Source organism: Phallusia mammillata, chromosome 7, assembly GCF_965637545.1.
Source record: "Phallusia mammillata chromosome 7, kaPhaMamm4.hap1.1, whole genome shotgun sequence".
Lineage (NCBI taxonomy): Eukaryota > Metazoa > Chordata > Ascidiacea > Phlebobranchia > Ascidiidae > Phallusia > Phallusia mammillata.
In genome coordinates, this window is record NC_137258.1 from 13,791,991 (window position 1) to 13,816,925 (window position 24,935).

Here is a 24,935-nt window from a genome sequence, read left to right on the forward strand (position 1 = left end):
GGATTGCACAGCTATTTCGAAACACCCGGTTTACGCAACAGCCTGTCTTATGGTCAGGCTGTTGGAACATATGAGGAAGACGGGAACATGTAACAACGACACTGAATATGTGCTTCAACAGTTACTGAATCATGAGAACACAACGATAGGCTACCATATGTCGCAAAAGCAGCATATAATTTCCATGGAACAAAAAGTCATGATTGCAAAGTTAAAAATTTCCATTACTTTATGCTTAGCCAAACCAAAGTATCAAAATGGTGGTTTAAAAGCACGTGACCGCTACATAATAAATAAAGTGAGTAAATAATTGTTTTGCAGGGTGGTGAAACGTTTGTAGCTGATCTGTACAACTTTTCTTAACAGATAGCTCTCCTGTGATGTGAAATTTGGAAACCATAAGAGTTATGACTGCTAGATGTTTGCATGTAGCAACAGGCCCTCTTCCTGCTGCACATTCACATTCTGAATTTACAATTTCTCCACTGTTTTCAAGTTTTATTTTAACATTATATAAAACATTTTTTTCAGTGAAGCATGTAGCCTACCTACATTCTCTCTAAAGCTCACAGCACAGGTGAAGTTTCATTCCTATCATAAACCTGAAGTTTGTGTACAAGTAGTTATACAGAGAAAAAACAAGATTGCACAAAAATACAGAAATACAACGCACCTTAAAATTAAATCCTCTTTCTTGTCAGTTGATTTGGCACATCTTCTATTTAACTCAGATTTTAATCAGTATGTTGGCCATTTAGAATAATCCATTTTTACTTGATTTTTAATGCGAAATTTAGGCGTCTAAATTTGCGCACGTTTGTGCCGTTATGACAGTGGTTCTCAACTGGTGGTCCATGCAGTGGCGTAGGAGCATATGCTGCCGCCCCTGGCTTTCGTTGAAAATGCCGCCTTAAGTAGACTGCAGCAAATTTTGAAATAGTTTCATGTTCAAGCAATCTTTTCAATAAAAATAATTACAAACAATGTGCCGCGTCTCAGAAGTTCTATATTGCTCGAGAAAGAAGCCTCACTGTCTCAGCGTTAAGGCCAAAAATAAAAGACACAAAATGGAGTACAAATATATTAGGCAAAATACAGCACTACGTGTAGGAGTAACAGCACTGTCATCAGCTCTTTCTCTTTTCCGAGATGGAACTCCTCTAAGTGCAGATCTTTTACTTTTTTGGCATTTTATTTTTGCAGTTATTCACAACAGTATTGGTAAGCTATGCTATAGTAATAGAGTCAAAAGTATCTGTTAATGAGCAATTAGACTACTGTTTCACTAAGCCAAGTGTTTGCCTAGTAAAATATAATGACGAGTAAAGCTTTTTCTAGCTCGAAAAATACCCAACACAAAGAGCAACACCTTCTCATACCACAACCTCACTGATACTGAGTTCACCAGAAAAACAAAGATCAGTTTCTCGCTCCAGCGAAAACCTGTTGGAAATGGTTGAATCTAGCTGTTTGAGTTATTTTTTTCCTCAAGGGACTTGTGTTTGTAAAAGAGACAACCATGTTCTGTGCGCTTTACGACTGGGGGTGCCCCTGAAGCAACAGAGGTCGTGGCGCAAACACGCCACCCGGTGCACATTATGCACATCCATGTTGAGAACCTCAACATGCCGGTGAACATGTTGAACATCACTGCATATACGTATTATTGCTAAGTTTAATCAAGAAATACAGCTCCACACTTGGTAAAAATACTTTTACTACTGTTTTCTGTAATATTTAGTCAAGTTTTGCGTTTAACAACGTTCAACATGCCATTGAAGGTGGTAAACATGTTGTGCATCACTGGGATACGGATTATTGCTATGTTTATTTTTGAATTACAGCTTCACACTTGAATTGAGTTTTGGCAAATAAATAATTTGAATTATGAAATAAGGCTTACAGATTCAGAATCCTGATAAAATTTCCTTTTTTATGAGAACAAAAAACGTTTTTTTTTAAATATTGACTTTTATCCAAAAGTATACCTTTAAGTCATTTTGCCGCCCTCTTGCAGCCTGCCGCCCCTGGCGCAGAGCCAGAACCGCCAAGTGGCTGCTACGCCACTGGGTCCATGATGACTTTTTGGGTGGTCCACAGGACGTCCACCAAATTTCTTGATAAACTAGAGATGATCGAGGGCATATTATATATTGAAAGAGTATTAAAATGCTAGCTGTTAATAATAGTACCTATATCACTTCTTAAAATCGGTTTAAAAGAAGAAAAAAATACGCCCAAATGGTCGTTTCGTAGCCTATGCGAACTTTATTCTTGCTTCAAAAATAAATGGTCCACGATATTATTTTTACTGGGCCGGTGGTCCATGGCCCGAAACGAGTTGAGAACCACTGCGTTATGACAACCATACTGTTGCGTGGCGACACCACGGGGAAATTTTTGACCCTTAACTGCCACATTCAACAAGTCATGATGGTCACCGTGCAGTGTCAAACCGGTCAAACATAAGAGCAGGATTTATTTGCAAGGAAAATAAAAGTTTTGATAAAATCCAATACGTTATTTTTTCCAATAACTTTCAACTTATATACAACGATAAAACACATACACAAAAATGTAGATTTAATATCAAGTTTGTAGAGCTCTTCTGGCAAATGTAATTTTATTCCGACGTTTCGACGTCCTATAGCTACAGGTCGTCTTCATCAGGGTAGCCTACATAACACTGAATGCGACTAGTACAGTGCAGCGTTCAGCACGTCGAAACGTCGGAATAAAATTACATATGCCAAAAGAGCTCTATAAACTTAACTCTACAAACGTTTCATTAGGGGCGTCTTCATCAGAGACAAATGGTAGTTTGAATCAGGGGCGGCTCGTGCTATTCATGCGTAAAGTTTCATTTCGTTTTTTCATTTTGGATTTCGGCGAAATGATAATGGTCCTTTATGCGTTATGCTCACAATAAGTCCGCCGTCAAGCTGCCTGTTTTATTGCAAGTCCATTGATCATTTCTTATTTGATTTTTTTTCGGTTTAGGCAATTGGTGACTTCAATTTAGTTCAACCCATCCGAACCACTGGGTTGGAGCAGTGCCACTTAAGTTTCTTACTCAGGGAAACACAAGCGACCGAGATAGGATAAGAAGTTTAAGAACCCATGAGAAGTATAATACTTGGAAGTATTGACAAAACTGCTGAAAACGAGTTCGTTGTATGTCTTTTGAGTTGGTTAATCTGGAATGTTGGTGCTTACTGCTTTGGCCTTTATTAGGAAAATGGTAAAAATACCTTGTTTTCTAGTAGAGAGGTGCTACACTGAAACACTCCAATGATTATTGTTTTATAATTGTGTTGTTGGTTTTATCATTGTATTTTTTTTCACTTATATACTCAAGCTTTCCTATCCACTCACTCTCGATCTAGAACGGGGCTCTTCAACCGGGGTTTCGCGGAACCCTAGGGTTCCGTAGTAACCTTACAGGGGTTCCGTGATCTTTTGGGGTTGCTCAGGGGTTCGCAGTGCTTTGTTGTACAAATATGAATCATAACAATATCATTGTTGCTAACAGCAATGCTCACCCGTACAATCTAGTAGTTAATATTGGTTGCACCCCAGATTGGAAAGTTTTATTTTTGCGCGGAGGATATTTTTTTCGTCAAAATAATTACGCGGATTTTGCGCGGAATTACAATTTTCTGCGCGGATTGATAGACTTTTGATTGACAGGTGGATTTAACGATGAACGCAATTTGTATGTAACGCCTGCAAGACTATCCAGCCGACAAAAAGAACAACTAAATAAAGTAAAAAACACGACGAATCTTCAGTTTTGCTCTATTGCGCACGCAGCGGTTCTGCTAGATTCTACAATTTTTCTTTTTCATAACGATTCAAACATTTTACTGATTTATTTTATCGCGATAGTTTATGATTGCCAAACTGCTCTTAACTGATTTTAATTACTTGTCATACAGAAAACATTATTTTATGTAACTAGCCCAGCCGACAGTCACTTTATTGGTCAAACTACGTCCTAAAAATACAGATAAATGTACTTTCAACGACTACGTTAGCAAAATAGAAATGTTATTTCAAGCGTGACGATCGGTAAGTTTCGATATGCTTGACTGATTTACGTGGATTGTTAGCGAAATAAAGCTTGTGACGACATAGAACTTCATTGTGCAACGAAAATATAAAATTTTAAAGAAAGTTTATTATAGTTACCTACGAAAGCTGTGCTAAGTTGCGCGGACAACATTTTTTTGCGCGGATTACACGTAAAAAGCCTAAATTTGCGCGGATTACAAGTGGAAATCCAAAATATTGCGCGGAGGATAAATCCTCCGCGCAGGCCATTCTTTCCAATCTGGGTTGCACCATTGATCAATTGTGTTGTAATAAATACAGCCTTAATACACTCTGGCAAAATTGCGAGGTAATGTAGAAACGACGGTTACAAGTAACGTGGCAATGCGTTTCAGCGAATCGTTTAATTGAAGTCAACTTATATTTTGTGCTTGGGGTGTGTTAGGTAAAAATGCATGTTTTTCTTTGGTATAGCCTATTGCATTGGTTGAAATTGTTTTATGGGGACAATGGGGTATCCGCAAAGTTTGGCAAAACACGTTGACGGTTCCATGCCACTAAAAAGGTTGAAGAGCACTGATCTAGAATAATCTCTAAGCTTGATTTTTTGGCAGTATAAAATATAAACATGTTTAGGTTTGCTTGATACTCGTTAATTAGCAAAAAAAGACACCAAGACTTGTTTTAAACTTATACCTTACAGGAGTAAATGTTGCAATATTAACTGTTGTTGGGTAAGTAGGTCATAGGTGTAGTGTGACTTGGATTTTAATAAATTAAACTGTCGACAACTGATTTGCCAGCTTAAAAAAATGCACAATGGAGGATTGGAAGAAAACTCTTTAATTTGGGCATTTAGTAAATATTTAAATTCATGTCATGTTTCTGACATTATTCGAGTTCTTTTGGAGGAAGAAGTTGGTTTACATTATTCTATTTATGTCAATGCTTCAGACCTATTAAAACAGCATGGTGTTTTGGCTGATTCACTGTTTTTTCGACCTGAGGAAACTTTGGCTTCATTTGATAAAGTGTTGGTTGATGTAATGCAGGACATATACAATGGACACATGTTAAAAAATCACATGGTACTAAAAACGAATGTGCATGCCCGATTAACAAAATTACCACTTTGTCCAGAGCTATGGAGAGAACGAATTCCAAAATCAAAGGATGTTGGGTGCTTTTTAGCTGTGGAAGGAACAGTCATTAGAACCAATTCAGTGAAAATACTGGAATATGAAAGAGAGTACATGTGTGCAAAGTGTTCTAATGTGTTTACTTTACAGTCTGACTTCCAACTTCATCACCATCCATTGGTACCAAATCAATGTCCAGTTGACCCTGACTGCAGATCAAAAAAGTTTGTGGTGGTTACCAAAAATAGTGGTGTGAATAGAAAATGCAAGGACTATCAGGAAGTAAAAATTCAGGAACAAGTTCGAAAATTGTCAATGGGAACCATTCCTCGGTGCATAACTGTTGTTTTAGAGGATGATTTGGTGGATAGTTGTAAAGCTGGCGATGATGTTGTAGTATTGGGTCATGTTGTTTGTCGCTGGAATCCTTTGGTAGTTGGAAAGTTTTGTGATATTGAAATGACATTGATAGCAAACAATCTTGAGGTGTGGAATGAAAAAAGTGTTCTTGGCAAGGAAATAAACTCCATTGACCTGCATGGGGAATTTGAATGCTTCTGGGCTGCTCATGGCCAGAACACAATGGTAGCACGAAATCATATTTTAGCTTCACTTTGTCCTCAGTTGTATGGTTTATATGTTGTTAAACTGGCAGTAGCACTGGTGCTGGCTGGTGGTGTGCAACGCACCAGTTCTTCCGGTTCATCTGTCCGAGGCGAGTGTCATTTACTACTTGTTGGTGATCCAGGTACAGGAAAGTCACAGTTTTTAAAATATGTTGCAAAAATTACCCCTCGCTCAGTAATTACAACTGGGATTGGCTCAAGTGCTGCTGGTCTTACTGTTAGTGCAATAAGAGATGGCCCTCATTGGTCATTGGAGGCTGGTGCGTTGGTGTTGGCGGATGGTGGAATTTGTTGCATAGATGAATTCTCTTCTATTAAAGACCATGATAGAGCTGCAATTCATGAAGCAATGGAACAACAGACTATAAGTGTTGCCAAAGCAGGCCTTGTGAGTAAATTGCATACAAGAACTAGTATTCTTGCAGCTACAAATCCAAAGCTGGGTAAATACGATGAAATGTCCAGTGTTTCTATGAACATTGCTATTGCAAGTCCTTTGTTAAGCAGATTTGATATAGTTCTGGTATTATTGGACACAAAAAACACAGTTTGGGACGATGTAGTTTGCAATTACTTGCTTCATGATGAAGGCATGGCACAAGACCTTGATGAAAATAGACTGTGGGACTTGGAACAAATGCAGGCATATTTTGGGCTAATTCGCCAATTACAACCTACAGTTAGCATTGAAGCTGACCAGGTTTTACAGGCTTATTACCACTCACACAGACAGTCTGATTTTCGTAACAAAGCTCGAACTACTATCAGACTTTTGGAAAGTCTAATACGGCTGTCAGAAGCACATGCACGCATCATGTTTCGGGATGTTGTGACCATCCATGACGCTATTGCAGCTGTTACAGTTATGGAATCATCCATGGAAGGTTGTTCACTTCTTCCAACAGGCAGCATTTTACATTCCTGTTTTCCTGATGACCCTGAAGCAGAGTTTAAAAAACATGCCAAGCTAGTTTTACATTGTTTGAAGTTAGACCACTTGGTTGCTCGAATAGAGTGGGGAAACAATGATCAGAATACAGAAGATGCTTCCAGTGACCCTAATAAGAATTGTCCGATACCGGATTGTCAAGTACAGTGGCAAGAACCGCTTCAAACTGATGTGTCTTCACCCAATTTGTTTAATGATATTCCGATCCTAGAAAATGAAAATGGTTGTTTAATTAAGAAAACTGCTTCAGAAATCAATGTCGCAGATGATTTAGCTGAAAATATTTTTTGTATTCAGGGTGCTGCCTTCTCGCAGGAAGAGCCACATTGCTCTAGCAATACTGCATTTTTTTGCAGCAGTATAAATTCAAAAATATGCAGTCTTGAAAAAGTTAAAACACAACAGAAAGAGAAACCTTCAATATCAGATGTTTTTAAACTTGATTCTACTGTTATTGGAGATATTTGCACTGATTTTGAACTATAGAAGGAAATCTGATCATTTTTTTAGTATTGTTTTGAAACCTTTAAACATTAGCCACTAATTTTTTTTGTTCAAATTTTTACATGTATTTTTGGTTTTCTGTTCCAGGGGGTAATAGGTGCCAAAAATATTAAAATCAATAAAGTAATGAATTATTTTAAATCATTTGTTAAAGGAAATGAGGAAGCACAGCCCACTGGCACTGAAACAGTAAGGTTAAATTGTTGGTAAAATTGGTGATTGACATGTAGCAGTAACATTGAATGTATTTGGTTAACTTGGCCAGATACTGTATGTTTAAATATTTAGCATAAGTTCACATTTGATTGATTTAATAATGTGCTACTAATTGTTTCTGTTTAATGTTTCTTTTGTTTTCTGTCTGGCATTAGTTCATTAGTATTGTTTGTTCTATCCATTGTTTTCCGAAGTTGTGCATTGTATGTTTTTAGCCCAGTTGACCCATTTTGCTCTTTGTTACTTTGAAGGTTGCTAGACTCTGTGATAGAATTTCTTCATCCACTTTACTGGAAGATCGCCGTGACTCTGTGCGAGCTTTGAAGTCTTTGTCAAAGGTGTAGTACATCTGTTACCCCACTAACCATTGACTCATACACAAATTAAATGATAAGAGCAGAAACAACGAAGTTGCTTAATATACAATTGCACTTCAGTAATATTTTGTTGATGGCAACTATATATCTTGTGATGTACAGATGTTCAGTTGTCAACATATAAAGTTGCCAATTTGCACTTTTCAGCTGAAATAAGGTTGTTAGAAAGTTCATTTATAGCAACAAACAAGCTTCCATTCTTTCCCTCCAAAAATTAAATCACTTCGTCATTACTAGGATCAGAAGGGGACACATATTTTTTTGTCCTTTTTTTCTGTCGAACGCTGGTTTGTTTCACACGTTTGATCAAGGAAGAGTACTTTAAACTTGTTGAAATTTGCTCACATCTTAGGTATTTATCCGTTTTTATCCAAATTTGGTCCTCCTGAAGTTTTTTAAAAAAAACAGCTCTGCTGACATTATTTAAAAGTTTTATATTTTTTTGTTGGTGCATTGTGACCCCCAAAATATTTGTTTTTTAGAAAAAAGAGTAAAATCTATGCAAACATTAGTGACGCTGTTTTTGAAGTGATAACATTGTCTTCTATCACTTAATATTTTTGGGTGTTTACACAGAAATTAAGATCAAGTTGATTAAAATAATTGTTATGGATCCCCTTCCCTGAAGGGATGCATCTTGATTTCACTTAGTTTGTTTTTTCTGATTTTATTATTTTTTCTCGCTGTGAAGTTTGTCCATGCACTTTTGGCATGAAATGTTTGATGGATTTGAATGAAATTTTCACAGATGGTAGATATAGTTATGTAGATGTGCACTCCATTTCGTTTGCCATTATTTACCCTGCTAGCTTCCTAAAATGGTTTAATTTTTTAAACAATGTCAAATTTGGATAAAATTTGGACAGTTTGTTCACTTGCCAGTTTTAGGTGTTGATTGTTGTGTTTCACCCTTATTTACCCCACTAGCTCCTTAGGTTTTACCCTGAATGACCCAGCGGTTCACCCACAGGCCCCCCAAACGTAAAATTTTCAAATCGGCTTTAATGAGTAAAGTACATAATCTAGGATTTTAAAAGTCATGCTTTGTTGGTTGGTGCAATGTAAGGTGTTCTAAAGAATTTTCTAACTTTTTATTGGATTCACCCCTTAAACCCCGAAATAATAGGTTTTAGTTTTAGGCCAGAAATACATGCCCTGATGTACTGAAATGTTGAACAGTGGGTTACTCAGTTGTTGTCTAAAATTTTAGCCAAATTTATCAAGTGGTCATCCATATATGTGGTAAAACGTTTACTAAATCTTCTGATGGAGTTTAACACTATATCACTCTGGTCCCAGGGGAGTGATTCAATGATTTACAGCTCAATGCACAGCGGGTGATAAACAGGCTTGCTTCACAGTATACAATTGTAGGCTTTTGATTGGTCAGAATTAATTTATACTTCCGCGTTAAATACATTTTTTTAACTCAGTCTGTTGATCATGATAGTTTAACTTTTTTTTTTGTGCCACCATATATTACCCTTTTTGCTTTTTATGTCGAATCGGCGCTAGACACATCCTGTGGCGATGAACTTGTAACATACATTAACACAATGCAACACTCTAACGTAAATGAAACCGTGAAATTGCGGACAACCTTTTATTGTTTTGCGTTTTGTTTTCACCCAGACGCGAAAAAAGAGTTTGTTGTTTATAACTTATGATGTGAAATGGTGTTGTCGATTTATAGATTTTTTTACGCAAGCTTGCTTGTGTAGTTTATATATATGCAATGGCAAAAATAGCAAAAAATACAGAGTAATATGGAAAGTATGTTTACTGCAAATCCGCACAAACACGAGTGTGGGGACCCACACTGTGGTGAATAAAGACCAATAAATTGGATAAATGACTTCAAAAACTTAAAAGTTTAATTTATAAAATAAAAGTGAAATTTATGTGCATACTTGACAGAAATTTAGACTGGAAGTTGGATCCCAGGCGTTGCCACATATATTGCAACTTTTAAGATCAGATGCTTCTGATGAGGATATTTGCTCATATTCTCTGGAAACATTAATAAACTTGACTACAGTGGAAGATGATGAAGAAGGTTGTTGTTGTTTGTTTAATAGATTTGCAAAACACGATAGGAAAACGATCAGTTACAAAAGTTTCACTTCTAAGTTTTTGTACTTGTTACTTTGCTTGGATGTTTAGTAGTTTCACCCATTGCTATTTGGTTGACTATTTAAACAGTAAGGTATGATGAGATGAACTGTGTGTCAGAGAAACCATGTACACAGTTCCTCAATGAATTATTACAAGTTTGGTTAATGCAAATAAGGCTGAATTCACTTATTTTAATTGCAAAACGTTTTTTCACAGAAATGTGTCTTGCATATGAATGTTGAAAAAAATGTCACAATAAAAGCGAAACATAAATCACTCCAGAGAAACATTTAATTTTGCTGTAAAAGCTAATGTTAGTTTCCTGACAACGGAGTGACCGTTTTTTTTAAAAAAGCATTTGGATATAAAAAATTGTGTGGATAAACTGTTGCTGCCAGGCATAATTTTGTTGATATTTTTTAGTTGAAACTTATTTTAATTATGTTATCCTAGTTATATAGTTACCAAGTACACATCTTAGGAGGAATGACCAATAAGTATCTGCTGCAGCAACCAATGTGTAAACATGGGGACGAAATCTAATTTTGATAAAATAAATAAATTGCAACCATATCATATGTGTACAAACATATTTCTTACATATTTCAAGGCATTAGAAATATATAAGAAGGCCACTCTTGTTGTTATACTGTGTGTTGATTGAGGTGGATAGCTACAATGCCCTTTTATGAATGTGTACAGACTTTTTAAATAGTATTAATGTTTGCACTTTTAGGCGACACCATCATCCAGTCTGAGTTTGCAATGTCTTTTATTGAGAAGTTTATTGATACTGTGGTAAGTTTTGGAAAAACCTGGAAACGTTATGGAATTTAAATTTGTATTTTTAAGGCCTGGAAAAGTTTTAAAAAATGCTAACTTTTAAAGTCCTTGAAAAAGAATGGAATTTGGCACCTGCAAATGCCAGATAGAGATAGGAATTTCAAATTACATAATGTTTGTACATTTGTTGCAAGTATGGTAAATTGGCTACATATACCAAAGCCTCTTTTCTAGTTTTACTGTGGGAATTGCTCGATTTTTTTCGATTATGGTTACGGAAATTCGTTTTTTTTTTCTTGAAAAGGAAAAGTCATGGAATTTATAAACCAAAATTGTGCGGGAACCCTGTTACCATTATGATGGGTCTTTTTCCTTAAAGGGGACACATTGGTTGTTAAACTTGTTTTTACATTTTTTTAACACAGGGTATTTTCCACATTTTGGTCATGAATGACTTGTTTAAACTACTTAAAATCTACACATATTTTAGAAGTTGTGCAGTTTAAATTTTCCTACCCTGCTGTCTTATACAATAGTAAGTCCATTTTAAGTTACCAATACCTTTTTAAATACATCTATGCCAACACCAATCTGACAACAAAAGAGAGAGAAAGCAAATATTAATATACATAGAGGATGCTATTTGAATATGCTTTCCTGAAGTGAACACATGTTGGTTTAACTCTTTTTTTCTTCATTGGAGTGTGTTCATGCACATTTGGCATGAAATCTTTTTGTGTTTTGGATGAAACTTTTACAGCTAGTAAATGTACAACCTTTTTCGTTTGACTCGATAGCATCCCAACGCTTTCCACCCGCTTTTGCCATAAAAATGTTTGATGGATTTGGATGAAATTTTTACAAATGGTAGATATAGTTATGTAGATGTGCCATCTGCTTTATTTGTCTTGATAACCAGTATTTACCTCACTAGCGCCTAAAGTGTTGAAAGTTTTTGTATGTTTCTAGACATCACTAATGAAAGGTTTCTGTGGTGCAATAGTGTTAAAAGGCAGCCAGCAATATGTTACTTGTGTTTGTGCATTGCTTGATGGACGTTTTTGTACATGGCAGTTTGGGTATTGTTAACATCAGATGCCTTATGACATCAGATGTTTTACTGGTTGTTGCTTAAAACACCACTAGTGTTCAAACTTTTAAACATTGGCTGATTGGAACAAAACATGACTGTTGATTGGTTCATTGTTGTTACATGTTTAAATGTAGAACCCCATCAGTTACCTCATTGGCCCCCTAAAATTGGTGTTTTTTTAAACAGTGGCAGAATTAAATGAAATCTTGTACAACATGCTATATTTAGATGTCAATTGTTGTGTTTAACCCTGTAGCCCATGGGTTCCCAACCTTTTTACAATCTCGTACCACTTAGCCGCAATGTACTGCCACGCGTAGCACTTCTTGCAGATGATTCCATCAACTAATTTGATCGAATCATATTTTATTCAGAATAATAATATTGACTAAAATAACAATAAAACACCACTAGTAAACTTAATGAGATTTTTGTTTACTGTCCACCAATTGGTCGATGCACAGATTTTTTTTGTAAACAAAACCAGATGAACAAAATATAAAGTTGTGAATCCAGGTTTTTGCGAAAAAACGCAAGCTACACTCCCGTAACACCTAAAAAACCTTCTGCTTGCAGAAATTACTGTGGCTAGTAGAATGTATCAACGTTTAACATTTTAAAATAGGTTATAGTGTACATGGAATGTTAAAATATGCTAAGCCACTTTCAAGTTTGTTTTCATTTAGTACTTAAACATGCTAATGATGTGGATATGTAAACAAGAAGCCTGTTTGTTGTCCCAAACATTAAAATGATTGCACCCTATTAATACCATTGACATTTTTGGAGCCATTATGTTCTGCTTGTAGAAACAATATGTCTTGGGTGGAGCCACTTAAAATAAGTAGTATCAAATATGTATTTCAGTCAAGTAAGGCAAATGATGTATATAAAAACCAATAAATAAAACATAGAGTATCTGAATTGCAAACTTAAAAGTCACATTTCTAGTTTACTTGTAGGAAAATATTATGCTTGTTCTTGAAATGATTGAAAGATATGACTTTACTGTGAGATGGTCAGCAATTCGACTGTTGACATCATTGCTTCGAGGAAAGCCATCGGTTGTTCAACAGACCATTCTAGTACAACCAATGGGTGAGTTGCAAATAATAACATACAAATATTTTTGCATCACTGTGTATTACAAGCATAGGTCATGGTTTATTGTGGGCAAATCTTTAAATGTTTTGATAAAGTGGGTCTTTTTTAAGCAAATATTAGTTATTTTAATGAGACCTGTTTATTTTAGGAATTTCAAGAATTATGGATCTTTTGTCTGAAAACAGAGAAGTAATTCGTAATGAGGTAATGTAACATTGAAGTGTTTTGGTGGTCTTCTGCTTGAGCCTAGAGAGTGTGATTTTTAAATGGGTATTTACTCTCAGAGGGGTAATGTGACATTTTTGATCATATTGATATGGGTCACTTTTGGATGAAAGTTTCACAGATGGTAGATATAGTTATGTAGATGTGCCATTTGTTTTGTGTGACTCGATAGCCCCAACATTTACCCCACTTGCCCCCTAAAATGGGTGAGCTTTTAAACAGTTTCGGAATTGGCTGAAACTTGGATAGCTTATGGAGTATGCTATTTATATGTGTCGATTGTTGTGTTCAACCCTGTAGCCTTAACTTTTACCCCACTAGCCCCCTAAAATGGGTGAGTTTATTAAACAGTGAAGGTTATGGCCAGAAATGTATGGTGAATTTTGCTACTCTGCTACTATATACAGCAGTGGTCTTCAACCTTTTTTAAAGGCGACCCCAGTTTAAAGGAAAAGTAAATCAGCATTTATATGCGACCCGTTTTTTCCGATAGGGAGAAAGTCCAGTAATGCCGAAACTGAAATTATTTTCATGTAAATTTGCCCGCTTAATTTTTAAGTGGACTTTAAATATTAGCATTCAGCGTGCACCATTACGCTCAACTGATAGAACCCAAAAGTGTTATTTATTTGGCTGATCTAATTCGCGTTAAAGCTCACCAGTTTGCAGAAATCAGTAAAATTATATATTTTTCCCTGTACCCGCTGTATTATTTTGGACACAATATGTAATTCATGGGGCTCTATCACGTAGCAATGGGTTGGACAAATTGCTTGTATTGCATCACAATGATTAGATTGTGACACGAGGTTCCAAGCTGTACTGCAAAAGTTGCCAACTAGAACAAAAATGTATCGTTTCTTGGCAGTAAATTTAAACTGTAATAAATTAAATTTATAGCGACCCCAGAAAAAATTTAGGCGACCACACTTGGGGTCGCGACCCACAGGTTGAAGACCAGTGATATACAGTATTTCATTGCTATGCAGTTGTATGTTTTTTTGAACAGTGGTATGTGTTTTGAGTTTTCGGGGTTGCATATGTTATTACTTGCACATGAAACATACCCATCAAAGGTACTCCATGTCCAAGGGTCAATAATTTGTGTTTCACTGAACAACATTAAAAATCACATAAATATTGCACAATACAGGTTTCTTGCACCTGTGCATATTCGTCAGTTAGAAAAACAATAAATGTCGAAAAGCTTATCACTTGGATAAAAAAGTGAATTGTTTGCATTTTTTATTGTATGCATTTCATTTTTTTTTTTTTTTTTTATAAAATTTAAGATTTTAAAGCACTATATATGGATGTGCTCATAAGTTTAATGGTGAAAATAATGGCGAAAATAATGGCCCAAATAGACATAAAAAGTGAGATGCTTTATATTTCAAACATTTCGGCAAATGCTCATGCCATCATCAGTGATATGAAGGCCACATCAGTTAAACCCCTTTATATACACTTGATTCATGTGAAGGAATGATAAAAAGGTGTGAAACAAGTGCATAAAACTGATAGACAAAAAGGTGCGCAGAAGCGAGGTATAAGCAAGTGTGCGAAGTATGGTGAACAGGTGCAGAGCAACTACAACATACAATCAATTTAAGATTATTGTTATGATAGAATTTTAATCAGAATAAGATTATTAATCAGAATCATCTGAAATGTATGTTTAGTATAATAATGGGAAAAGGTATCTTTTGAAATTTTATTTAATTTTCTAGTGTATCTTAACTTACAATGTGGGTAAAGCCAACCAACAGTCATGTTACATGTTTATAGGCGCTATTGGCATTGATTGAACTTACCCGGGGAAATGCAAACATTCAAAAAATTGTAGCATTTGAAAATGGTTTTGAAGCAATATTTGCAGTTATCAATGAAGAGGGATTTTGTGATGGAGGAGTTGTTGTTGAAGACTGTCTCATGTTACTTCTTCATCTTTTGAAAAATAATTCTTCAAATCAACAGTTTTTTAAAGTACGTTTCTGGCCATTATTAAAACTAGGGCACTTAAAAAGTGCTATTTTTTCTTGTAGTATATAGCTCATATGGGAACTCAGATTTATAAAAATAACTATGATCTCTGTAGGAAGGCACCCTGATCCAAAGATTGTCACCCTTTTTTGATATATCACCTGAAAGTTCTTGGTCAGCCCAGAAAAATGCAAATATTCACTTGATGCTAAAGGTAATGCTGATTTTAAAAAATGGCACTTATTAAGTGGTATTATTGATTTGTGCATGACAGGTTATAAGAACACTTGTATCACCATCAAACCCTTCAAATTTCCTTCAGTCTTGTCAACTGGCAATGCAGCAGTGCAACCTGTTGGCAAAGCTTTCAGACTTGTTGATGGCAACTGGTGTTCCAACTGATGTGCTTACTGAGGTAAAGAATGCTGTTTATTCAAGAATGACATCCTTCATTTAGAGCAAAAAAGGCAGATTGTTTTGTTTGAAAGCAACATAAATTGTCTTAGTAGTCTGACAATGAATTTAACCTGCGATTGGGCATTGTTGTGTTATATGTACATACTTGCATGTTGTTAGTTTCCTTTTCCTAAACACATTTTTGGTCTGTTGTCTTGTCTTTTTGAAGCAACCGATATCCCCTGTATTGGTCAACAAAAGGTGGTTGCACTTTAATTTACACATGAACCTAATTGACCATAAGGTTTACCCACAGGCCCAAAATGTAATCAGATGTGCATTTAAACTCACATTATTGATCCAGAAACTTGGGTTACACCCTACACATGACACGATGTGAAGCATATAGATATATATTGCAAATGTGGGAAAGTGACCATTCTATTAAATTTTATTAATAGTTAAATAGGTATGTTAAACAAAATAATTAAAAGTTAACTAGGTTACATAGCTAGGTAAATAGGTTTTCAGAAACATGTCCAAAATATTTTTTTCGTGTATAGATTATAAATACAGTGTCAGAAGTGTTGAGAGGGTCAACAGAAAACCAACATGTATTTGCCAATGTAATGGCTCCATGGGAACCCCCGAGATCAGCTCTGGTGGTTTTGTTGATGTCCATGGTAAACTCACAACAACCCTTTTTTCTGCGATGCGCTGTTTTATATTGCTTTCAATGTTTTTTGCATAAGTATGTGTGTTAAAATGTGAAAAAATTAAAACTATTGTTTCACCAAATTGTATTCAAAGGAATGCAACAGGGCAATCTCAGATAATAGATACTCTCCTTCCCTCATCTTTAGAACGTGAGTTGAGCTTGTATTTTTACTTCTAAATGCAAAGCACTATGTTTGTTCTCTTCGTCAATTTAATTCTTATTTTAATTCAAAATGTGTAAATATCTACAAATACCATATTGCTTTAAATGTGTTTTTCACTTTACGTAATAAGATTAAGGGCCTGTTTGATAATTTTTGCACTTTTGATCAAATCAGAGAAACTTTTTACCTGTTGCCATTTCGTACAGGTGGTAACATCACTGAACTAACCAGTTATGGTTTTCCTTTAGGCCAGGGGTGGGCAACCTTTGTTACGGTAGGGCCAATTATAAATTTCAAAATTGGATCGCGGGCCGCACATGTGCATAACACAAAGTGATTTTGCTTTGTTTCTTACCAAATCTGCTTAACTACAAGTATAATTCGTATTTGATTCTAGCCACATTTTGCCTGATCGCAAAAAACTAGCATCAGGCGCATTAATCAGCTCAAAAATATGTAATAATTGGACTCGTTTGCCAGTACTTTTGAAATCCAAGCGTCTCCGCGGGCCGCACAAGCTTTAATGAAGGGCCGAAGGTTGCCCACCCTTGCTTTAGGCAGGGGTTCTTGTTTTAGGTTATGGACCACCAGTTCTATCAAATGACTATCGTTGACCAGTCCAAATATATTCCTTTAATACGGAATTTCGTGGAGTGATATGAAACAGCTGGCGGCTAACAATAAATCCTCAATAACTTTGATAAGCTGTTTTTGTACTAAAACTATTTGCAGTACACCAAATATAATTAACATTCACCAAAAAAGTCATCGGGGGCCACCAGTTGAAAGGGGATAGGTTTTTAATTTTTGTTTCTATGTATTTTTTATTAGAAGTAGAATGTTTTATTTCTCTGCCTCTAATTGGTGCGTATGCCCATGGTATAAATTTGGACATCTAGTCAAACATGAATTGTATTGTTAGGTATGCTTTACTATGTTAAACCCTACAGTTGCAAAACTACTCACCCCTCCAAATATATTCCATCATTAAATAATTTTAGAACCACACAAAAACTCTTAATTAACATTTGCTATGCGATCATTCTACAAAAAACTTTCACAATAATAATTTGGGAAAAGGTCTAAATGATCATTTTTTGTGTTTATTTTTATAGCTCATGATGTATCATCAGGGCAACTACTATGTGGGGGTTTGTTTGCACAATCCGATACACTTTCCAACTGGTTGGCTGCTACTGCATTGTCACATGCTTTGCACTCAAATGAACCAGCAAAGTGTCAGCTACTTCGTGTGCAACTTGCAACTGCACCTGGCAACACACCAGTTACATTATTGAGGCAGCTTACAAGCATTATTCAACAGGTGATGTATATTTGAAAACATTCTTTCATGCAATTACATATATGAACCATCACATAGGAAGTAAAAACATAAAATGTTTGGTTGATTATGGGTCCTTGCTGCAAGGGGTAATTGATTTCACTCAGTATTTATGGGTCCCCTTCCCTGAAGTTCCACTCGAATTGTTTGTTTGTTTTTCTTCCCAAAGTTTGTCGGACTTGTCATCAAATGTTTGATGGATTTGGATGAAACTTACACAGATGGTAGATATAGTTATGTAGATGTGCATCCCACTTTGTTTGTCATGATAAACCCAGCATATACCCCGCTAGCCCCCTAAAATGGATTTTTTTGTTTTTAAACAGTGTCGGAATTGGCAGAAAATTGGATAGCATGTGGAGTATGCCATTTATAAATGTTGATTGTCGTTTTTTACCTTATAGCTCAGGGGTGGGCAACCTGCGGCTGGCGGGCCACATGCAGCCTTTGATTTGAGTTGTTCGGCCCGCAGAGACACTTGGATTTCAAATGTACTGGCAAACAAGTCCATTTATTATATTTTTTTGAGCAGATTAATGCGCCTGATGCTATTTTTCTGCGACCTGACAATATGCTGCTAGAATCAAATGTGAATTTTACCTGTGTAAGGCATTTTTGTATGCAACGAAGTAAAATCACCTTGTGTTATATAAAGGTGCGGCCCGCGATCTAATCATCGCAATTGTATTTGGCCCCACGGTGACAAAGGTTGCCCACCCATGCTATAGCTCCAACATTTACCCTGCCAGCGCCCTAAAATAAGTACTTTTTTAAAAAATGTCGCAATTAAATAATATTTGCAAAGTTTATTGAACATACTATTTTAAGTCCTCAATTGTTGTATTTTGCCCTGTAGCACCACAATTTAACCAACTGGTCCCTAAAATGGGTGACTCTTGTGTAACAATGTTTAAATTGAATGAAAATTGGACAGCTTGTAGAATTTACTATTCATAGGTGCTATTTTTTTCTTTTACCTCGTTATACCACTTTTTCTCCTTCTTTTCTTCAAAAAGACTGTTAAATAGGACATACTTTAAACAATATCTGGGTTGAATCTGATTTGTATAGTTTGTACTCTACATAGTACTATTATTTAAGCCCAGTGCCGATCACTGTGGTTTACCTTACAACACCTGACTTTCTGGTTATCTCTTGTAATACATTATTTTAAACTTTGCATGCGTGGGGACCCATGAGTTTCTGCCTGTTCAAACAACTAAGGTTATAAAAGACGGTGGCTAATATGGGACCCAATTAAAAATTTAGTAGAGGAAATATATCTTTTCCTCGCCTTTTTTTCGTGGTTTCTATCAGCGCCATACCTGCCGGTCTGCATTTGCAGTCCTGTAAGACAGAGGAAAGACTTTTTGCGGTTATTCTGGGGTTGCGTGTTGTTTGTATTTTTTGCTTTTATCCCGCTTTTTATTTTGTTTTTAGACACTGATGATGCTTTTTATAGCGAAATGCATTTGTTTTGATAAAACAAATAAAATATAGCGACAGATTTTCTTGATCTGATTTTAATGACCCTGAATCGTCGCAGTCGTTTTACTTGAAAGGAGATTTCAATAATAAGAAAAGAATTACTAGAGGAAATATATTAATGTTTTAAAATAGGTTATAAGGTATGTGTAACGACAAAAAGTGCTAAGCCACCCTTCTAGTGTTTTGGACAATGGATTTAACATTAACCTTGGCTTTGCTAATACTGTACATTGTTTTAAAAAATTAAGCTCTGTCTTTGTTGAATAAAATCATAACATAAAAACTATTTACAACTTAACTTTGCTTGGGTAAGCCGGTGGTACAATCAGCTGTGATTATTACCCATTATCCGATTGACAAAAAATAATTGGTTTTCGTAAAAACTTTGTCCAGACTTTGTCACTTCTCTATGACAACAAAACTGCAGCTGCAAGATATAGGTTACTGATACATGGTTCAAATAAGACTGTAGCTTCATAAATTGAGACTGATGTATGTATGCTTGTAAAGGGATGAATGCATGTTAAATATAACGACTCTCCTTTTGTGGAAAGCTTTCTCTGGGGCCCACCTGGGCCAGCGTGGGCATTAATGCTATTCTTACCCTTTGATCCAGTTTCTGAATTGGATGAAAATTGGCAGTTTATAGAATATGCCATTGTATTATGCCAAGTGTCATTTGTTGCGCTTTTTGGGGGACCTGTACGTTTCTGCCTGCACAAACAAACAAAGGTTATACATTGGCCAATATGAGTTCCAATGTAAAAAAGGGAATAAGTCATAAACATTTCAAAGTAGTGTATGTGCAATATGTGCTAAGTCAGCTTTATAATTACAAAACTTTTTCCACTTTGATAAAAGGTTGCTTCCCGGTTTCCATCTGCTGATCATTTTCAGGTGCTGTAGTTTACAAAGATAATGGAAATGATGAATTGCTTTATTTTAGACAACTCACCTGCAAACAAGAATTGGATTATTAAACTTGTTGTGTTGCTGGCTATCTAATTGTCCTATTGCAATTTCACACTTTCTTGATGATGAGTCAACTGTACCATTTGTATCCTTTATATGTCTTACAGTGTAACTTTTTCACATGGATTACCTTATTTGTATCCTTAACAATAATAAATAGCTGTTAAGTCAACTTGCAGTAAGTGGAAATGATAGAGATTTGCTTGTAAATGGAGTGTGTGCATTGTTACTGGGGATCTGCATTCTGGATAATGATGGATCAATTACACACTACTCGAAGTAGGCCAAATTATGGTTTCCGTAATTTTTATGGGTCCCCAACATCTTTGTACCTTATTCAATTCCCATGAAAGGTGTGTGGGGACCCATTCATGTGTGTAGGTCAACGGTGTGTATAGCAAATTAATAAATATGATATAGATTATACATATTAAACGGAAATATATAGGAAAGCCACAGTTCTAGTTTTCATTAAAGGAAACACAATCTTATATTTGTATTATGTTAGGGAATCATTGATTGAGTTGGTAGATGCACGTGTTGGGGTGGAAAACTTTTGTGACACTTTGGGATGTGTTTCTCAGCATGATCTGTATGCCAAGGCATTGCAAAAACACCAGCCAACATCTGATACCCCCAGAAATCTCTTGTTTGATTATTCATTTGCAAAATTGTTTAAGGCGTTGGAAGGTAACTGACAAATTTGTTTAACAAAACGACACAAAGTTTCGATTTTTTTTATATTTTAACAGACAAAATAACAAAAACTGTTTCAAACCTGGAAGATATTAAAAAGGAAGAAGAAGTTAAAGCTGCTATGAAAGCTCATGATTCCATCATCACAGAATACAAAACACTGATTAGGGAGCAGGTGCATTTGTTTAATGTAACTTTTTAAGTGCCCCATGTGGAAAGGTAAAATCAAGGTGTATGTGCCTACCAGCTTCATTAGTCACTAGGGATGCCCTTTCTTTAAATGGAGTCGTTTTTTGTTCTGTTTTTTTTATGGCTCCCTTACCTGAAATATTCATTTTTAGGTTTTCCCGCCCATTAGGACAGGAATGCAAGCCTAATGTGTTTTAAACAGTGGTTTGTTGCTGGTTTGTTGTTTGGAATTTTAGCCCAATCAATTCAGTGTTACCTTTATAGCCCATATTATGTGTACACTGTACACTGGACAGTCAGACAGATACAAGTCCAAACGAAGTGATTCACTGGTTTATAATTGTTGTGGTTTAATGCGTAGCGGGGGGTCACTGCTTCACATATGAACAGATGTTTTAATTGGCAGTATTTTTTGTGATTAGATGTTATGTAGTTGTGTAGCAATGCTATCTGGGTGTATTAAGTTAGCTTGCACATTTTTAATGTGAAGGTTTCATAACTTTGACAGGAGTGAAACTCTATAAATGATGCTTGGGTTTCTTACATGCAAGGCAAAACATTGTTGATTAACAAAAAGTCCAAAGATGATCTAGACATTTTTTAAATGCTGCAATAAATGGTCGTTGTCAGCTTGGCTGCTGTACAACAAGGGGTAATTGAAGGTCAACTTGTAGGTATAGCACAATACAGTTAAGAATGATTTTTTGTCACAGTGTAGTTCCTTTATAGGTCAATGGTATGTGTTTTGTGAAACAAAGTTAAGTGAAAAACAATTTGTGGCAAAATCGCTTCTTAATTTGTCAGTGTTGGTCATACTGTTTGTGTTTTCTTAGAAAAGTTTTACAATATGGTCCAGACATCTATATTGAGGGCAAAGCTAGAGATTAAAGAGGATTGGGAGTATTTTACCATTCTTCTGTGTTTGTAAATGTATGAGAATTATATAATGATGTAAAAAGACTATGAACGAAACCTTTTTCAGTTCGGGTTGGTGCTTTTAACTTATTTGTCCTTTTTTGTACTTTAACCAGCTTGCGCAAACATGTGTGCTTGTAAAAACACTTATGTTAGTAGGTCAAATGGTGTGTATAGCAAATCGGTAAATAGGAATATGTAAAATAGAAATATATATAAAAGCCACCTTTCTTGGTACATATTCCATTTGTAGAACTATTATCAGTTTTACAGGACTCCAAGGTGGCAAAGTTACAATCAAAGTGTGCCAAACTTGAAAAAGATGTCCAAGAAACTGAAAGCCTGTTAAAAGACAGAGATTCTCAAGTCCAGCAACTTAAAGATCAATACAATTTGATGAAATTAACACAAGGTTTGTATTTGTATTGATCAATGTTTTGGGGCCCAGTGGGATATGAAGTTAGTTGTAAGTTTAGCAGGTGATGATTCTTCATCGACTATGAAGCAAATTCAAGATTTATTAGCAGAAAATAACAAAAAATCTGAAGAGCTAGCATCAAACGCTAAACGGATTAAAGAACTGGTGATCATGTTTTGTTTTTATTTATGCAACTATTCTGGTAATGAACAAATTTTGATTTTACACCTTATTTTGTTCACAGCTAAATAGATATCTGACGTGGATAGTAAAAAGTTGTTTGTTAATTCACCACAAATGAGAAGTTTCTGTGGTGTAATATAAAAAAGAGGATGTTAGTTATGGTGGTGAACTGTACAGTTGTGGTAGTTAATGTTCTAAAAAATACTTTTTTGGGACAAAATGTTATTGTTTTTTGGGACAAATGTTTGGTCATTGTGTTTGAAGTTTGATTAGTTTGTTTGCAACACCATGTCTTTGTTGTTGTCAATTGTTGTATTTCACCTTGTCGCCCAACTTGTTTTGCTACAAACCTTATAATGCAGAGTGCAGAAATATTTCACATTCAGCAGGCCAAAACCAAAATCCACCGCAACAGGCCACATTAATTTCTCACTTTCCACCCCCTTTACTGTTTACCATTTTTCAATTCCATAACCTTTACTGCAGTGATCCTCAACCTTTTTTAAATACGACCCCAATTTAAAAGAAAATTAAACCAGCATTTACATGTGGTCCCATTTTTTTCCGATAGGGAGAAAAAATGTTGAAGTAATGCCAAACCTGAAACTATTTTCATGTAAATATGCTGGAGTTATATTCAAGTAGACTTTAAATATTAGCATTCAGCGTGCATTATTACGTGCAAATGTTAGAACCAAAAAATTTGATTTAGGTTGGCCAATCTATCACGTAACAATGGGTTGGACAACTTGTATTTTATATAGATAATTGCATCACAATAATTAGAGTGTGACAGCTGTACAGCAAAACATGAGCAAAGGTTGCGAACAAGAACAAAACTGTATCACTTTTTGGTGGTAAATTTAAACACCCAGTAAATTGAATTTATAGCGACCCCAGAAAAAGTTTAGGCGACCCACATGTTGAAGACCACTGCTTTAGTGTAACCCTCAAATTTAATCTTATTGCTTACTTTTGTTGAAGTACTACATTCAGATCTGTTATATGCCTTTTGTTTCAACAGGAAAATGAAGTTGAAAAATATGTGGCCATTGCAAATGAACACAGTCCAATGCAAGACAAAATTAAGGATGATGTAAGTTACATTTTTTGCATTTCACCAACAAATAAGGTAAATTTACAACATTTTATGTGAAAGTGTATGGAAAATGGTGTTTCGGAAGAAAATGAAAGCTTTGACTTGAAGCACTACAAAGAGTTAGAGGTACTAAATAGGTTCTTACTTGTTTCTATGCCCTATTTGATATAAATTCCCGTAAAAGTTCCCATTAGTTTCAACTGATTAGCCTATTGTGTGAAGATTTTTTAAAAGCAAAAAATCAAAGGCTTGTGTTTAGGATGAAAACAAAAAGTTAACAAAAGAGGTCGAAGAATGTCAAGAATCAGTAAGAAGGCTGACTGAATCTGAGGTTTTGAACACTGCCAAAATTCAGGAACAGATTTTAATTTGTGATGCAATCCGAAAAGAACAAGAAGATTTATTGATTTTACTGTCAGACCAGGAAACAAAACTAAAAGATTATAAGCAAAAACTTGCAAATTTGGGTGAAGAGGTAATGCTAAATACTGATAAGGTTGAATGATTTCAGCCATGTAAAAAAGTTATTTTATTGTGCCGTAAAAATTTAGAAACCTAAAAAGACAATGGCAACTAATTTTGAAATAATGAACTGATTTTTTCATTGGCTCAATGTTACAATGATGTTGCCAGTTGCAAAGGGTTTAGTAGTTTTGCCCCCCTGTCCTGAGGTTTGGCACAAATTTCAGGCTTAGCAAATGGTGTGGGTAATTTATACATAGGGGTGTTTATCATAAATTACATGTATGTGGGGAAGTCACTTTCAGATTTATTTTGCACTGCAGGTTTCTGATGATGAAACAGACAGTATTGGTGAAGACGAGGTTGTAGATGATGAAAACTCTCCTTCTGATCAATAATGGCAATGTGTGTTTATTATGTTGTTGATTTTGGGTGCTAGAACAGTCAGCTGCTTAATGTGCATAAATGTGCAATATTACATTTAAATGTAAAGAAACTAGCATGTTGTCCTGGACAGTTTCTCTCTTTCTCTCTCTTTGTATGCTTGCAACTTTTTCATGTAGTTTTTATGCACAGGAAGACAACAGTTAACAATGTTGTATTGATAAGAAGTCGAAGCAATGTGTATACAAGTCAATTTTACATTGTTTTAGCCCAAAAACGTCACACCTAGTGAATACAAAAACCAGTTTTGGCCAATTCAGTTACGACTTTGTGTTCATTTTGC

At 35.5% G+C, this 24,935-nt stretch overlaps 2 protein-coding genes and 1 long non-coding RNA gene across 6 annotated transcripts; all 3 read left to right on the plus strand.

The window, feature by feature from the left end:
• The first annotated feature begins 4,752 nt into the window (after window positions 1-4,752).
• Window positions 4,753-7,358, plus strand: LOC145237747 (DNA helicase MCM9-like). The gene has a single exon (XM_080100729.1). It carries the CDS (start codon window positions 4,866-4,868, stop codon window positions 7,251-7,253), a length of 2,388 nt encoding a protein of 795 aa, XP_079956855.1. The 5' UTR covers window positions 4,753-4,865; the 3' UTR covers window positions 7,254-7,358.
• Window positions 7,340-24,911, plus strand: LOC145237746 (general vesicular transport factor p115-like). 4 transcript variants are annotated; one of them, XM_080100724.1, is made up of 22 exons: window positions 7,340-7,460; window positions 7,739-7,825; window positions 9,782-9,920; window positions 10,716-10,777; window positions 12,818-12,953; window positions 13,108-13,163; window positions 14,973-15,170; window positions 15,283-15,381; window positions 15,442-15,582; window positions 16,127-16,314; window positions 16,374-16,429; window positions 17,560-17,768; window positions 20,221-20,331; window positions 20,407-20,525; window positions 20,755-20,936; window positions 20,999-21,117; window positions 22,320-22,458; window positions 22,523-22,629; window positions 23,672-23,743; window positions 23,807-23,872; window positions 24,006-24,221; window positions 24,532-24,911. In XM_080100724.1, the coding sequence occupies exons 1-22, from the start codon at window positions 7,398-7,400 to the stop codon at window positions 24,604-24,606; spliced, it is 2,640 nt and encodes an 879-aa protein (XP_079956850.1). In that variant the 5' UTR covers window positions 7,340-7,397; the 3' UTR covers window positions 24,607-24,911. The 4 variants fall into 4 exon arrangements, with proteins under 4 accessions (XP_079956850.1, XP_079956851.1, XP_079956852.1 ...); XM_080100725.1 differs by having other exon boundaries at window positions 22,526-22,629; XM_080100726.1 differs by lacking the exon at window positions 23,807-23,872.
• LOC145237751 (uncharacterized) lies at window positions 17,775-19,293 on the plus strand. The gene is made up of 2 exons (XR_013862023.1): window positions 17,775-18,010; window positions 18,113-19,293. It is a non-coding gene; the product is annotated as an uncharacterized LOC145237751 (long non-coding RNA).
• Window positions 24,912-24,935: the final 24 nt, after the last annotated feature.